The sequence below is a fragment of the Gopherus evgoodei genome, chromosome 14 (assembly GCF_007399415.2).
Source record: "Gopherus evgoodei ecotype Sinaloan lineage chromosome 14, rGopEvg1_v1.p, whole genome shotgun sequence".
Classification (NCBI taxonomy): Eukaryota; Metazoa; Chordata; order Testudines; family Testudinidae; genus Gopherus; species Gopherus evgoodei.
The window spans coordinates 15,732,121-15,749,536 of NC_044335.1; the positions used below are offsets into that span (position 1 = coordinate 15,732,121).

At 41.6% G+C, this 17,416-nt stretch overlaps 1 protein-coding gene across 5 annotated transcripts in view; it reads left to right on the forward strand.

Annotated features, from left to right (window-relative positions):
* Positions 1-17,416, forward strand: part of NFATC2 (nuclear factor of activated T cells 2) — a 127,303-nt gene that overhangs the window by 29,784 nt on the left and 80,103 nt on the right. For all 5 annotated transcript variants that reach the window (XM_030533170.1, XM_030533167.1, XM_030533165.1 and 2 more), the window contains exon 3: positions 2,048-2,216. In XM_030533170.1, the coding sequence (XP_030389030.1) occupies positions 2,048-2,216 (169 nt within the window). The remainder of the gene's footprint in view (positions 1-2,047; positions 2,217-17,416) is intronic.

The following is a 17,416-nucleotide window of genomic DNA, read 5'->3' on the forward strand; positions in this document are numbered from 1 at the left end:
GTAATAGTTGGTTAAGATCCATTCCCAGCACTGAACATATTTTCTCTTACTGTAATGTAAGTGAGAAACATTAGCATTTTATTAGTGTTTTTTGTGCATTATTATCTTTGTTTTCATGTATATTATACATCACTTTGTTCTTTTTATATAATCAAAACCAAAACACAGTTTACAAAACTAAGGGTACATCTACACTACCCGCCAGATCGGTGGGTAGCGATCGATCTATCGGGGATCGATTTATCGCATATAGTGTAGATGCAATAAATAGATCCCCAGTTGCTCTCCCGTCAACTGCTGAACTCCAGCAGTGCGAGAGGCAGAAGCAAAGTCAACAGAGGAGCCACGGCCATCGATCCAGCGCCACAAGGATGTGAAGTAAGTAATTTTAATTCGATCTGAGATATGTCGACTTCAGCTACACTATTCTCATAGCTGAAATTGCATATCTTAGATCGATCCCCCCCCCCAGTGTAGACCAGGCCAAGTAAATGGAGATTTATTAATTCACAATAAATTATTAAAATCTAAGGTGCATGGCAAAGATCAGATAAAAGTGCACACTTTCCATTAAAGAATTTTATTAAGAAGCTACCGTGTCTCTGCTTGGAGTGTGATTTTCAGAAAGATTTGCTAATCCTAGATTTTGGTAGCATTTGTAATTAAGGGTACAAGGTAAAGTCATCATTGAAGTTAATGTCAAAATTCCCAGTGACTTCAGCTGGGCCAGGAGCCCACAGCATCTTAGACCTAGGGAGAAGAAGTGATTACAAGTACTTTTATGAGTACCTACTGTGACCGGTGCCTAAAATGGATCACAGCTGAAAGTGCAACACTCAGGGCAGACTGCAAGAAACAGGGGAGACACCCCCCCAAAATGGGTGGTTTATTCTATGATTAGATTTACCAGACCAATAACAAATGAGCTTCCATTAACAAGAAGCCAAAACACTGTCCTCATTAGGCATTCGAGCCCCCAGTTCCCCAACCAGACAACTGCCTTTATGATGAGAGGTTACTGAAAACCCAGTTCACCATACATGAGGTTCTACCATTTCCAGAGGATCAGACACTTACCCTAGGTCAATAGATATTTCAGATCTAACCCAAATATCATGCTGTTAGCCAATCCTCAATAAACTAACTAAAGATTTGTTAATAATAAAAAAGAAGAGAGTTATTAAATGGTGAAAAGGATCATATACATTACAAGTGATTGCACAGTTCTTAGATCAGAGCTGTAGCCGCAGTAGTGAATCTGCTGGCGTGCACACAGGTCTCTCAGGAATCATTCCAAAAGGTTAGAACCCAAAGAGCAGCTTAGGTATAGTCTGTGAGAGCCTTTCCATGCGTTTTCCAGGGTATTCCAAGTAACTACTTGGAGATCTCAGTGCCATGGCTTAAACTTTCCCTGTTAAAAGTTCAGCAGCCCAGAGATAGCAGGATCAGGTCTGAGCTTTCTTTTATAACTGAAACAGGCTGTCAAGTGTGGTGAGCGCAGCATGTGACTGCAGATTCTTCTTTGTTGAGTGCACACTGACCCATCACTTGGAAATTAACATTCTATTTCCTATGCATCCACAGGTAAGCCAGGTACCCTGATTTACATAAGGCAACTGCCTGTCATTCATTATTACAGGGATAGATAAGCTGAAGACAATATATGTACTGTTAGTTTAATGCAGTGTCTCATATCTTTGATCTTAATGTTGACTGAACACACTTCATACATGATGTAAAGGCAATTAAGACATGAAAGGGACTTAGCATCTACAAGCTAATTTGGTTACACTGGAAACTTCTACAGGATATAGGTATACAGTCAAATACATTTAGCATCTCTCTTGATTCCTGTTACTAAAGATGAATGGGTTAGTGATTGCTGGTCTACTTATGTCTCTCTGATATTCACACAGAAATGAATTGTGTTGATTACAATTGCAATGCCTCTTGTTAAGTTGTTATGGGTTTGTTGGTTAGCTGGTTTGCCACCATCACACCTACATCTCACAGAGTTTTTCAAACTTCCTGATCTTTTCCTGTCCAGCGTACCTGTTGCATCCCTCCCACCTCTTGAGTGGCCACTCTCCAATCAGTCTGGCTCTTATGAATTGTGCATTGAAGTGCAGCCAAAACCTCACCATCGGGCACACTATGAAACAGAGGGGAGTCGAGGGGCAGTCAAAGCACCAACGGGGAGCCATCCTGTGGTCCAGGTAAGAGATTTTAGAATTAATGAAATGTGCAGATGGTTGGGGAGTGTGGGGGTAAGGAAGCGTGTTAATTCATTTTGTAATGGAGATAACCCTATGGGGGGACATGTGCAAACATAAATACAAAGCAGCAACATGTTCGCACTCACCAACGTGTGAAGTCTCTGAAGTGGAGCGATGGTGAACTTCAAAAAGTTTGAAGATTCATTTGTGAAAACCTCAGAGGCCAAAGTTTACTCCAACTTTTCTAGATTAGAAATCACATTAAAACTCTCAAAGAGTCATGTGGCACCTTATAGACTAACAGACTCTCCTTTCTCTCTGTCATGAGATGTCCAACAATTCCTACTTTCAACTGAGCCAGTTTAACTCTCAAAACAGCCTCTTTTTGTTTCATCTCAGGCCTTTTGTGATTGTTATTATTTTGTGAAATAACTACCTACCCCATTTTTCAACCTCAGAAATCAGTTCAGTGTTGGGTTCATGCTGGGGTTTCCAGTGAATGCTCACAGCAAATCTGACTGTCTCTGAACCACTTTTCTGTTCTCTCTCACTGGGTTACATGGGCTATGCAGATTACATTTCTGCCAACTAGAGGGTGCCATGCATACTTCTGAATGCATCTAACCCATAGAGTCTTTTTATTCCAGATAATAAATGAACAGACAACGACCACTCCCTTTGACTTTAATGAGAGTTGGATTGGGGCAGTGTGTACATTCAGCTACAGTTTCCACAGAGTTAATAATACGCTCCCCATAACTGATGTGAGTTAATTTAAGACAGAACTGGATGATCCTCTGGGGGTGAGGGGTGAGGTTTTGCAAACCTCTTAAAACTATTTTTTAAATTAAATTTCCAAACTAGTTTGAGTTCCCAAATCTTTTTTGCCCTATAATGTAAACTCTTCCCTGCCCTGATCTGTGATTAAAAGACTTGTAAAACCTTATTGTCCTCTCACTTACATCAGTATAACTCCTTGAGTCTCATCCATGCAAATGAGAGGAGAAGCTGGCCCCATATTTTTCCAACTAAAGAGAAGCCTGTGCTGTATATAGAGGTTGCAAGATCACCCACCCCACAAAGCTTGACTAACACAGGCGGGTGTCCTGTATGTGGCACGCTACAAACTAGGCTTCCGTTTTCCATTGCTATTTAGAATTTCTCTCTCCTCATTGCTTGCTCAAATCTCTCTGTTTGCTTTCCCCTTTGCTCCTTTCTTTTCTCAGCTACTTCACCCAATTTTTTTCCATTGAATTTCCTTCTGTCTCCGCCTCCTTTCTACAAAGTCTCTCCTAAGTGGATAGCAACCCACCTATCAATTGAGCAGATTAATAGTAGGGTTTTAAGTGGGTTTGAAATTAGCCCAGACAAGTTCACTCCTCCTTAGTTTAATCCCTCAGCATATGCATTTTAATGTTTCGCCTGGGATATTTTTAATTCACTGAGCAGATGCTGAATCATGTATTTATTTAATACTTTGCTTGCAGTTTCAGTTGTCATCTGTTGTAATAATTCCTTTTTCTGGATCTATGGTCGCAATAGGAAATGCATACCCCAGCAACAGTTGGGGTGTGATACAGGAACAGGAGAACAATTTAAGTACACAGTGCTGAGACTGATTTCGAGGAGAAGTTTGATAGCCTGCTCTGAAGTTGTAAATAGAGAGAAGATATGTTTATTGGGTGCATTAGTCTGTAGGGAAAGGGTAAGTGAGTTTAGGACAGGACCTCACTTGTGAATTGGGATGATGTAATAACAGAAACAGTGGGAGTTTTTTTATACAACCTATGGTTCATGTGCATTGGAGTCTGACCCAAACATCAATGATCCGACACAAATTCTGCTCTGAGTTACACTGGTGTAAATGCATTGAAATCAGTGGAAGAACTTCATGTTTATACTGGTCTAAATGAGAGCAGAGTTTGGCCCCTTGTCTAGCACAAAGATGGATGAGTTAAGACATCATTTTATGGAATTTAATGTCATTGTAAGGTGGACCGTTCTCACTTTCACCATTAACAGTCTTGGATAAAAGGATGGCCGAGTAACTGAGCAGTATTCCTGTGGGATATGGCAATCTTTTAAGTTATCACCTTTTTTAGGCCCCCCCCCTGGTTTCAGCTGATATTGTTCAGGAAGTAAGGACAATTTTTGATTGGTGTTCCCAGAAGTTACAGTAGTATGTGGAAATGATACAAGTACATCAGTCACAGATACAAAAATTAACTTTGATTAGCCAAAGTCAGGGCCAGATCCTTCAAACTTTCCTCTTGCATTCAGGGCTTGAACTGTAAGGCATTAAATCTTCTAGCCTCATCCAGCAAAACACATTAAGCACATGAACAATCCCACTGAGTTTAGTGGGTCTAAGCATATGCTTGAATTTAAGCACATATGTAAGTGTGTTCCTGGATCAGGCCATAGTGCTCAGCATCTTGCAGGATTGAGACCTTGGCCCTTACAGGAGTGGTCCTTATTTATTTCATCTGGATTGTGCTTATGTGTAAGGAATGTGAGCAAGGCGTTTAGGGCAATAAACAGCAATCCTGTATTTGGTGTACCTCAGTCTGTTGATTTAAACATTTGCAATCGCTCAGTTTATGGAGCTGACAAATTCATGACCCAGGAGAGTATGTATTAAATCGTATGGCTCTATGACATAAATGAGCAATCCGCACTTACTCATTCCTTATGTTGCTTACAAGTTGATATCATTTACCTTTCCAAGATAATGCCCACCAGTGGGATGTTTATCACAGTGAAGGGGATTCTTATGACATGACTTCTTTCCTCTAACTGATAGCAGTCAAGGAGGGATTTACATTTCCTGGTGGAGATAGGAACAGATATTCCTAGTTTTATCATAATTTTACAGTCAGACTTAAGGATATTGAACTGCAGATTCAAAAGATTAATGTTATACTCTCTCAAACAGATGTGCTTCCGAACAGATGTATAGGGGGAAAATATGGGCAGTTTCTTTATGAGGATTTATTATAAACTTGGAAATAGTCACTGGATTTCAGTTCAGTCTAACATAATAAGGTTCATATGGGTGCAAAGCAATATGACAGAGTTACACCTGTATGGTTTATGACATCTGAAACCAGAGCAGGCTAGTAAAATCCAAAGCTTTTAGGTAATAAAATTTGCTTGGCGCTGATTTTTATTTCTTCCTCTCAGAACATTTCAACTTTTGTATTCACTCCTTTTTAGTTTAAATTGTACAGAAGTGAAAGAAATAAAGCAGACGAGTGGTGATGGTGGTTGTTATGATTATAACTAGTAGAGACTGTGTTGCTGAAAATATAGAGGAGTCTTTTAGCAACTGGCTGGGAATGATCTATTAACTAATTAAAATTAATGTTCAGTAAGTTCTCTTCCTTTTAAGACTCAGAATAGAAAACTGATGCTGCTTGCACAGTGTTGATGGGGCTGCAGTTGTCCAGCAGTCAGATAACTTGAAACTACAGACTCACAACCACCTATGTTTGACAGATCATAAAACATGTTATTGGGTTTCTTTGGAAGGTTTTCGCTAACACCTCCCTATACTGGCTTTTCTCAGTCTGATCCTGCATAATTCTCTTTATTACTGTCCAAATGGTGCTTATATATGATGTGCCAAACTCACCCCACTTGTAGGAACTCCATTGTCTTCAGCAGGGTTACATGAGGGATGAATTTGTCCCATTCATTCTATTTGAATCCACTGTTAATGTCTGATTCCACCATTTCGACTACCCTCTCTCTGAAATAATCCCTCTTTTATAAATCCTTCTAACATAGGTTGAGAGAGATTGTGTGTGTGCCTGCATTATCCCACAAATTCTTTCTAAGGAGAACATTTTCCCTCTATTATATTGATTAATTTTTACTGCCTGGTATTGGCCTGCATGTTTTTTTCTTAAATCTGTGTTTTGCATGCAAGCTGCTGGTTTTGGGTGCTCAGAAGCGATGAGCTGGCAGATCTCATATCCTTTCAGTTTTATCTTGTGGTTGATCATTCTGAGGCTGCTTCCTCTTCTTCATGTGTTTGGCGCAGAACGTTTGGAGCGCTGCACCAGGGAGCCTGCACCACTGCCATGCTTCCAAGAGTGGCAGAACAATGATTTGCTTGTTAAAGCTGGAGCCACTGACAGGCCAAGCTATATTGAATTAGGACAGTGGTTTTCAACCTTTTTTTCATTTGCGGCCCCCTACAAAATTTCCAGTGGAGGCGTGGACCCCTTTTGAAATCTTAGACATAGTCTGCAGATCCCTAGAGGTGTGCGGACCACAGGTTCAAAACCATTGATCTGGGACATTTGCTTTTGTATTTTACATTGTGTTAGATCTCTGAGAACAGCAACAGAAGCCTGTGTGTCAGGAACAAAAGATGGTGCTAGCATGATGCTGTATTCTTACCAGTTTGGCATGGTCACCGATAATGCAAGGAGGAAGTTGCAGACACCTTCAGTTTCCTCCTTGCAAGCTCCCATGAGGCTTATTGGCATTGGAAGGCCGAGAAATGGGGTGGGGGAGGATATTATTTTACATTACATAGCCCCAGTCTAGAGACCCCACCCAAGATCAGGCCTCTGGATATGTTAGATGCCATCCGGACACTAAGAGACAGTCCCTGCCATGAAGAGCTTATAATATAAATAGACAAGACAAACAAAAGGTGGCAGAGAGAGGAAATATTAGTATCCCCATTTTACAGATTGGGAAATGAGGTTAAGACAGACATAACTGACTTGCCCAAGCATCACATGGGGATCAAGAACTGAACCTTGATCTGCCCAAGCTCGTCTGAAAATTCCCTGCCCCGAGTGGCTAATGATGCTGAAGTACTGACATTCCTTCATTCAGAGTTGCCTGAGGGAACTGGTTGTGCAGTAGCACTGGAGTGTGAGTACTGCTAGCCGGGCTTCTCTTTTTTTCCTAGTGCTCACAGGAAACTGTTGAAATCCTATATTTGTATGTATGAAAACTGAGTCAGGAAAAGAAAAGGAGGTGAACCCAGACTAAGGGATTTCCTTTGTATGCAGTAAAGAGACCGTAACTGTTTGATTAAGAGCATTATGTACAGGAAAGATCTCTTCAGTTCAAAAATTAGAAGCTAAATTAAGGTGAAATTCATCTTGGACCAGTCCAAGAACCTATGGACAACCTCAGTCCCTATTTTCAGGACTTAGATAGTTTAAGTAGCCCCTTGGCTTTGTGCCAAATTGGCTTTGCAGAAGGCTGAATTTATTTGGAAAGTTAAAACAGTTTTACTTTTTGATTCAATATGATGTCCTAAGCAGTTTTTGTGAGCTGTTAAACAGACACCGTGCTCTTCCCCAGAGGTGACTGCCTTTTAGTAATGGGCAAAAGGGCGGCTTTTTAACCAAGTTAGGCATATTATGTTGCAGTTAATTTGTGCAAAGATTGCACATATAATTTGGATAATTGTGCTTGCATGTGGTTAATTAGTGATGTACAGTTTACATGTGTGCAAATTAGACAAGCACATTTTGCATCTGACTTGTATGACAATCTGGCCCATGCTCTAAAGCATGTCGGAAATAGCTTTGAAGCATGGGGAGTAATACATAAACCATAACTCTTTCATTGAGGATTATGCATGTGAATAGCACCACAGGAACAGGACAACGCACGTACAATTTAAGCTCAAACTTGGGGAAATTTTTAAAGAAAAGTTATAGTAAGGAATCTACATTTGGTTTTTAACACAAAAACTTGAGTTACTTCTCAGAATTGTATTTTTAACAAAATAATGTTCCTCACCCATTGGCATTATTTCCTTGCAGAAGAACTGTAAGCTGAATTCATGCAGTGAGCTATTGGTATTACCTAGATATGGTGGAGTCCAGCTGTAAATCTCACATTTATATAGAGCCTCTCAACTCAAAGGATTTGTGAGCAAAAACTATTTTAAAAGAACATTTTACTACCTTGGCATCTTGTTGCTCTTTGGTCCTATTTCAACAAACTCCTCCCCCACCCTGTTGCTTACGTACCTTTGTAAAGGATTGGGATGTCTTTGGATGAAAAGCACTATGTTATTTTGCATCTCTCTCTCACTGTTAAACAGAAAGTGATTATTCTCGGTTATTCTGCCTTGACTTTTCATCAAAGACTAGTTTTCCCCCCTCTCTAGTCTAAGTTGATCTTGTCAACTGAGTGTGGTGTTAGAGTGGGATTTTCCAAAACACCTAAGTGATTTAAGATCACAAATGATTTAGGCACCTTTGAAAATCCCAGGGACTACAGCAAATTACAGGCAGACAGGCAGGAGTCCTGAGCTCTCTTCCTGGATCTGCCACTGAATCACTGTGCATCCTCAGGCAAATGACTTCACCACTCTGTGCCTCAGTTTATACCCATTCATACAATGGATATAATAATATGACCTACTTTGCTTGGGTGCCATGAAGATGAGGCCTTTTCTGTAGTAGAAATTTGTACTACTCTAATTTCACCAGTATATCTAAATCAGTTACCTATCCCCACCCACCCCAGGATGGATGCAGTTATATCAGTGTAAAGGTGCTTCTTTAAGGTGTAATTATTGCCATACAGGAAAGGTATAAGCTATCAGGCATCTTTATACTAACATAATTGCTTCCACACTAGGCTTGTACCAGTATAATAATAGTGGTAAAAATCACACCCCTTAACCATTATAGAATCATAGAATATTAGGCTTGGAAGAGACCTCAGGAGGTCGTCTAGTCCAGTCCCCTGCTCAAAGCAGGACCAATCCCCAACTAAATCATCCCAGCCAGGACTTTGTCAAGCCTGACCTTAAAAACCTCTAAGGATGGAGATTCCACCACCTCCCTAGGTAACCCATTCCAGTGCTTCACCACCCTCCTAGTGAAATTGTGTTTTCTAATATCCAACCTAGACCTTCCTCACTGCAACTTGAGACCATTGCTCCTTGTTCTGACATCTGTCACCACTGAGAACAGCCTAGCTCCATCCTCTCTAGAACCCCACTTCAGGTAGTAGAAGGCTACTGTCAAATCCCCCCTCACCCTTCTCTTCTGCAGACTAAATAAGCCCAGTTCCCTCAGCCTCTCCTCGTAAGTCATACTGGTACAACATACTGGTACAACTTTCAGGGGTAGACCAGGCCTTGATGTCTGCAAAGTATCAGATCCTGAGATGAAAGGCATTAGAGAAATGCAATGTTTGGTATTACCTAGGCTAGTCTGTGGTGTGCTGCATGCTGATGTGGAGCTCTTTTCCTGTATTCAAGGAGAGAGAAGTGACATTTAAAAGAGACTCATTCAATCAACTGAGCTCACCAAATTTTCCTCTCTCCTACCCCGTTTTTAACTCTTTTGTGATCATTGTGACTCTTGCTTTTTAAATGAATTCAAAGAAGCTACAACTGTCCAGCTGTTAATGAAATACAGAAGAGTTTATTTTATAACAACAGACTTACTTTTTACTTTCCTCTTTGAATCAAGCATTCTGCTGTGGGTGTTCTCTTGTGGTTTCAAGTCAAAGAGGACATTGTTTTCTAGCTCAGACTTCCCTGTAGGGTTCTGACTTTTACATATATGTAACATTTAATGTTCAGCTAGTACTTTTAGGGTTATTAGTAAAACCAGACCATTAGATGCAAACATAACACAAGATTATGGGCTTGATACTGCAACCCAAACACACGCTGAGTGGGCCTAAGGCTATGTCTAAACTGCACTTTCGTGGTTAAAACTTTTGCTGCTGAGGGTTTGAAAAAAACACCCCCTTGAACGACAAAAGTTTTAAGAACAAAAAGCTTTTTTGTTTTAATGACAATGCTTCGTTGGTGGGGGGTGCTCTCCCGGTGACGAAGCTACTGCCCCTCATTAGGGATGGGTTTTATTTTGTTGTCTCTCACTTCTTTTATATTGATTTAAATGAGACTATTTGGGTAACTGCTACGAAGGCCTCTTCTATACTAAGAACTTACATCTGTATGGTTACATTTATCATGGGTGTGAAAAATCCGCATCCCTGAGCAATGCAGTTATACGACCTTAATCCCCAGTGTAGACAATGCTAGGTCAACAGAAGAATTCTTCCATTGACCTACCTACTACCTCTCCTTGGGAGAAGCCCTCCTCTCAGCGTAGGTAGTGTCTACACTGAAGCGTTCCAGCAGTGCATCTGTAGCTTTGGAAATGTCACCATACTCTCAGTGTGAGCACGGGTTCCAGAATCAAGTTCTGTGTGTTTGCTCCTTGCTTAGCATTTTGTCTGCACAGACTGTGTTGAATTCAGTGAAGCAGATTCTTGCTGTGTCCAACCCACCTACTTCCCCTTCTTAGCAAGAAATAACCTTGTTCACACTTCAGTCCTCTTCTCTGACTGTCTTGTAAAGACTATGGACCAGATACTCAGAAGAGCATATGTCAAACTGAACATACATTTAATGTCTCATTTAAGTGCAAAATTACTAGGGTAGTTTGTGCAACTATGATAATTGTGCATGTAAATGGCCAATTAGACACTAAACTGATAGTTTTGCGGGTAGATCTACCTCAATTATGTGTGCAAATTGCAGTGATAGGTATGCAGTTCTGAAAAATTGGGCCTATATTTTGGGCTAATTTGAAAAATTCTCTTTAAAAGAATCTTGCCAAATATTAGGGCAGATCAGTCAATTGTCCTTACAGTTACATGGTGCTGTATCATTAAAAGTTTGCCAGACACTTAACATTTCCCTACTTTGAGGAAGTAACAGTCTAAAGGTTCACTGGAGCTAAAGAGAAAAATGAAATGACTAGATATATCGAATGTAGTTCCTGTAAACCTAGAGGAACCTGCAGCTGGTTTATATGGACATCTGAAACCAGACTGGTTAATAGGGAATGTCAGATATAACCCCTGATAGTAAAGCAAAATTGAAGGAAGAGGAGAAGTGCAGGCTTAGCCAGCAATCTATGCTTCCTTTAATAACTGTGAGGGTAATTAAGCACTGGAACAATTCCCGTAGACACATGTTGGATGCTTCATCACTTGAAGGCTTTAAGTTGAGACTGGATAACATTCTAATTGATAAGTTCTAGCTCAAACAAAAATTATGGGTTTGTTACAGAAATTATTGGGTTAGGTTCTTTGCTCCAGGTTATGCAGAAGGTTAAATTAGATGATCATAATGACCCCTTCTTCTAGTCTTAAAATCTATCTGTGTTAGGTAATTGTGTGTATTTATTACTGTAGTATCTGAGCATCTCACAGTCTTAAATATAGTTATCATATCATATCATATCATATCATATCATATCATTAGTTGGCAAATACTAATATTCCATTTAGCAGATGGGAAACAGAGCAATTAAATGTGTTTGGTGCCTAAATGCTATTGAAATGAATAGGTGTTAGGTGTCTAGGCACCTTTGAAAATCAGACAGTGCTCACACAAATGACTAATGAATGGATGGCTTGAGAGGTCAGCAATGCTACTATGTTTTTCTAGCCGGTACTGAGAGAAACCACAGGGAAGTGAGGAATGGAGGGCTTCACAGTGGAGTTTTAGCTGAGTTTCTCATGTTATTAGTCAACTTAGTGGCATAAGCGTTTCATTACACTTTTCCAAGAAATCTCGGTCCCCATTTCGTGAAGCCCCCTGCTGCTTCCATCACCTGCAGTGCATGTGTTAATTTGGGTTTTTTTGGTTGTTGATAAAATGTAACTGAATTACTGTGATGTGTATGTAGCAAAGCTGAGTAACTGAGATTTTATCACTGCAGCTTACATCCTTCCTCACCCCATTTCCACTCTGCTTGTTACTCTCGCGCACTGTGCTATGTCTAAATTACACAGCAGAGTCTCTGAGGGCTATAAACCAAGTAACTATTCTGGAGAATGTATATTGGATTTGGAATCTGAAGCATCATTTAAAAAAACAAGGAGTCCTTGTGGCACCTTAGAGCCTAACACAGAGGAATCTGTTGATATTCACCCCTTCTCATCAACTCTTGGGAATGGGCCACATCCACTCTAATTGAATTGGCCTCGTTAGCACTGACCCCTCACTTGGTAAAGCAACTGCCACCTTTTCATGTGCTATATATTTATACCTGTCTACTGTATTTTTCAGTCCATGCATCTGATGAAGTGGGTTAGAGTCCATGAAAGCTTATGCCCAAATAAATTTGTTAGTTTCTAAGGGGCCACAAGGATTCCTCGTTGTTTTTACTGATACAGACTAACATGGCTGCCACTCTGAAACCTGAAACATCATTGTCACTTCTGACTACCTGGAAATCTGAGAGGTGTGTTGCAGTGGACTGTGGTAGCGAGGTGCTAAAGAAACATTTAACCAGGTAACACTTCACTCTCCTTCACTTCCCCGCCACTCAAAGAGGCTGTTCCCACGCGGTGCCTTCTTATCTTTACTGAAGGCTTAACTTAGGCTCAACTCTGGGTTTTCCCCTGAACCGGCTTTGCATTCACACTCCTTCATCAGTGTTACACAGCAAGACAACCGCCATGCCTGGAGCTATAAGGCTGACCCTGTGGTAGCTGTTAATAATGCTTATTATTATCTTGAGGTGATTGCAGTGAAGACATGAAACTGCAGGTGGACACAACAATTGAGATGTGAAAGTCCTACCTTTCCTTTCCATAGCCCCCTGCTCAACCAGAAGTGGGCTATCATTCTGCCTCTGCTCAGCTTCCTCCTCCCCTCTGCTCAGCTTCCTGTTTGCAGTTTCTCCAGCGTCACACACAGCTCAGTGTTGCTGCAGCCAAGAGCTCGGCTGAAAGTGGGGAAACTGAGGCAGAGCTCGGTATTGCTGTGGCTGAGCCCAGCTGAAAGTGGGGAAACTGAGGCAGCTACAGAGTCCTGCATAACGTGATTCCCATCCAAGGGTGGGAAATGCCCGAGGTATGTGTGTGGCAGTTCTGAAGCCATTCCCTATAATAGCAGACTCTTTTCATAGGCTATTGGGGGATACTTAAGGCCAGGGGCGGCTCCAGGCACCAGCACAAGCCGTGGGGGGCGCTCTGCTGGTCGCTGCTAGGGCGGCAGGCAGGGTACCTTCGGAGGCTTTCCTGCGGAGGGTCCGCTGGTTCCGCGGCTTCAGTGGACCTTCCGTACCTGCAGAGGGTCCGCTGGTCCCATGGCTTCGGCGAACCTCCCGCAGGCGTGCCTGCGGGAGGTCTGCTGAAGCCGTGGGACCAGAGGACCCTCCGTGCTTGGGGCGGCAAAATGTCTAGAGCCGCCCCTGCTTAAGGCAAGGGAGTCTGACTTGCAGCTTACACGGAGACAGGCCAGAGAGAGTAATCCCATCCCTGAAGATGGCACCTAGGGTTATCACAAAGAGGAGAGACAGTTTCCACAGCCCAGAGTTGAGACAGCCCCCTGGAGACCCTTGGAGAGGGCATGCCAATAAATGAACTCTGTGGCTGTAGTCCATTTCTTCCCACAATCCCTAGACTGCGCAGATAAGTTTTCCCACCCCACCCTGTGAATGAAAGCATAGGGCATCATGCTGAATTGCAGGCTATGAATCTTGGGATGCTCTACTGATTGACAGGTTTCAGAGTAGTAGCCGAATTAGTCTGTATCTGCAAAAAGAACAGGAGTACTTGTGGCACCTGAGAGACTAACAAATTTATTTTGTAGAAAATTTATTCAGCTGTAACCCACAAAAGCTTATGCCCAAATAAATTTGTTAGTCTCTCAGGTGCCACAAGTACTCCTGTTCTTTCTACTGATTGAAATATCCAGATACAGCACAAGCGTGGAAGCAGGCACAGGGATGTGGTCATGCTATCGCAGACTAGGCTAGCATGGGTTAATTTTCCCCATGATTGCTTACCCTGTGCTTAACCAGTTAGAGTTGCACCCATAGTGAATTAGATCCTTTGTGTTTTACTTGAGACACAGAGGATGTGTTTGTTGTTGTTTAAACTTTTTATTTTTGTCATTAACGTACATGAACAGAAAATGGAATCCCTTAAATTATACCATTTATCCTTCTTAACATTGAGTAGATTCACATTTCCACACAAGTATAATAAATGTTATCCAGTAAAACAATACCCATATATCTCACCTACTAATACACTTGCAAACCCATAACCAGCTGCTACATATGGTGCTTTATATAGGAATCAATTGCCCTGTTCCATTTGAGTGTATTCCTCAGTAACTTTCCCTTTAGAAACTCATTCGTGTTGATCGACCTCCTACAGTTATTTGTTTGTTTGGTTTGGTCAAACTCCGGAAATGATAACCAAACACTATACAATCTGCTTGAGAAGATTATGTTTTCACTTCACCAGTGCTTGAAAAAGGAGCGAATCACATGCTAGCAACCAGGGCTGGCTCCAGGCTTTTAGCTGCCGCAAGCAAAAAAAAAACCAGTGTGCCAAAATGCCACTCCTTGAAAAGGGCCAGAATGCCGCCCCTTGAAAATTGCCGCCCCAAGCACATGCTTGGAACGCTGGCACCTGGAGCCGGCCCTGCTAGCAACAGCAAAAAGCATTTTTTCCCCTCCTAAACAGTACCAATGATCCCATGTAGGTGTGAAATATAACTACACAGAAGTGCACTGGCTCCACATTTCGGTCTGTAGTTAATAATGTACACTGTGCTTCTCTAGCATCTTTCTTTAGAAGTGGTCGAAGTACCTTGGAACCATTGTCTCAAGACAGTTTATCTGTACAGTGGAGAGGAAAGGGAGGCACAGAAAGACGTAGGGCCTTGCCCAAGGTCTTAGAGCAAGTCAGCGCCAAAAGAGTCAAGAATAGAACCGATAGGTCTCACGCTCTATCACTTGCTCTAACCACGACTCTCTATTGCCTCCTCTTCGCCAAAGCTCTAGCTTAACCCAGTACTGTCTCTATAGGGACCAGAAAGCCCAAACACTTGGGGTCTGAATCTCATTAGAGAGACATTAGCATAAATGAGATTTAGGTCCCTGGAATGTTAATAAAATTGCCTCAAAATAAAACACATAAAAATAAGCATAATAAAATGTCACCATTTAGCAGAATCAGATGTTCAAATGATAATCATTTGAGGCCTTTTTAGGCTGCTTCGTTAAGTAGTAAAAAGAACTAGGGAAGAGAGTTCCTCTGGCTTGTGTTCTCTCGGAATGTCTTGACTACATTACATTGAACAAAAGCATGTGACAAGTCTCCCCTTTATTGCTTTAACTAAAACAAGCATGCTGACTGCTATACGTTCCAGTGGCTGGCTGAGGCCTTCGTGCTTAGTGACAGCTACTGATACCCTGGTCTCCATGGGACAAGAGAATGAGGCTTTCAGTTCAGGTTGGAACATTTGTGAATAAAGGGCTGCAGACATCCTTGGAAACATTGCAGTCTGAGAGAATGAATGATTAGTAGGTGATTAGACACCAAATGTAAAATTCTTCCTCCCAGGAGATAAATTCAACAGCCAAGACGGAAAATGTGAAGCAAGCAGGAGGTACCTAAACAAGTATATCTTCGCCCTGTCTCCTCAGTAGTGTCCTAATGTTATTTTTCATGTAGCTGAGCATTTTAATAGACACAGGGAAGATGAAGAATTTGGATGGGAAAATAGTTCATTGTTAAAGACTTTGAGAGCCATTGGTTTCACGTGGAAACCCCTCTCCATGTCTAAAGGGGAGTATGGAATTTAGCAGGCATGCAGATCCAATTTGAGCTAGCGGGAGCTGCAAGCTGAAATCCTATGCTACTCCTTGTAAACTTAGGAGAGAGCTGCTAAGTGTTTTCTTATCTTTTCATGTACAGCAGGAAAAGGGAAGCAGTAGGCGGAAGCGATTTCTCACGCTGCTTTGTATTTACTTCTAATTGAATGTAACCAGCACAGGTCTGTTTTCCCAATTTTTCACCAGAGGCTGATGAATGTCTCTCTGAACCACCAGTGCATTATTTTAAAAGCTGACTGCAAGTGCACGCGTGCGCACACACACACACGCACGCACGCATCCTCATTCAGAGGGAAGCTGAAATGACTTCCATAGGGAGATGCCAAGTAATATGCAACAGTTAATGGACCAGTCCTCAGGTTGTGGTGAACTGAAATGAGCAAGACAGCTGATTAGTTTCAAGCAAACAAAATTGGCAGGTTTCAGAGTAGCTGCGGTGTTAGTCTTTTGTAGTGATAATCAAGATGGCCCATTTCAGACAGTTGACAAGAGGTGTGAGGATACTTAACATGGGGAAATAGATGGGCCATCTTGATTATCACTACAAAAGTATTTTTTCTCCTGCTGATAATTCCTCATCTTAATTAATTAGCCCCTTAGAACTGATGTGGCTATGTCCACCTTTTCACGTTCTGTATGTGTATATATATTCTTACTATATGTTGCATTCTATGCATCTGATGAAGTGGGCTGTAGCCCACGAAAGCTTATGCTCAAATAAATTTGTTAGTCTCTAAGGAGCCACAAGTATTCCTGTTCTTTTTGTTTTTGTTGTGTGGTTGCTGGTGAGTATTTCCTTCAGGTTGGGAGGCTGTCTGTAAGCAAGGACTAGTCTGTCTCCCAAGATCTGTGAGAGTGAGAGGGATCATCTTTCAGGATAGGTTGCAGATCTTTGATAACTAGGTTCAGTGAATTACATTCACTTATTTTATACTTTCCTTCTGGCAAAGGCTTGCATTGTCTAGACAGGAAGATGTAGGTAATCAACTTTAAAGATGCAGCTTTATCCCCCCACAGGGGAGAAAGACCTGCAAATTTGGACTAGGAGAATCTCTGCTGGGATGAAGGGGAAACAAACATTCCCCACAACATTCACTCTGTCATGCAACTTGCGCTTCTATCACATGGGGCCAGATTTTCTTTGGGCCTCCCAAAAGGTGTCCACAAGATTTGCAGGTGTCTCCATTTTTCTTAGTGCAAAACTCATCACAATTTGCCTGCACTCAGCAGTCAGCCAGGTGTGTAATTTTCTAATGTGCAGGTGCCCAAACAGAAGCCCACTACAAATTTGGCCCCAAAAGTCTACAAATTAAAGACGACAAAAACATCAAGTAACAAATACTGACATATAAATAGTGCAAGGCCAGCAGAGCGGAACGGTGTCAGAAATGGTTACAACTTCATTCTTGGAATACCAGATTCATTTAGAATTATTTTAGTGTGATCTACTGTACTGTGCAAAGCCATGGGAGCTAGGAGCCCCTGATTTTCTTATCCCACCTCTGTTACTGATTCACTGTGTGACCTTAAGCAAATCACTTAAAT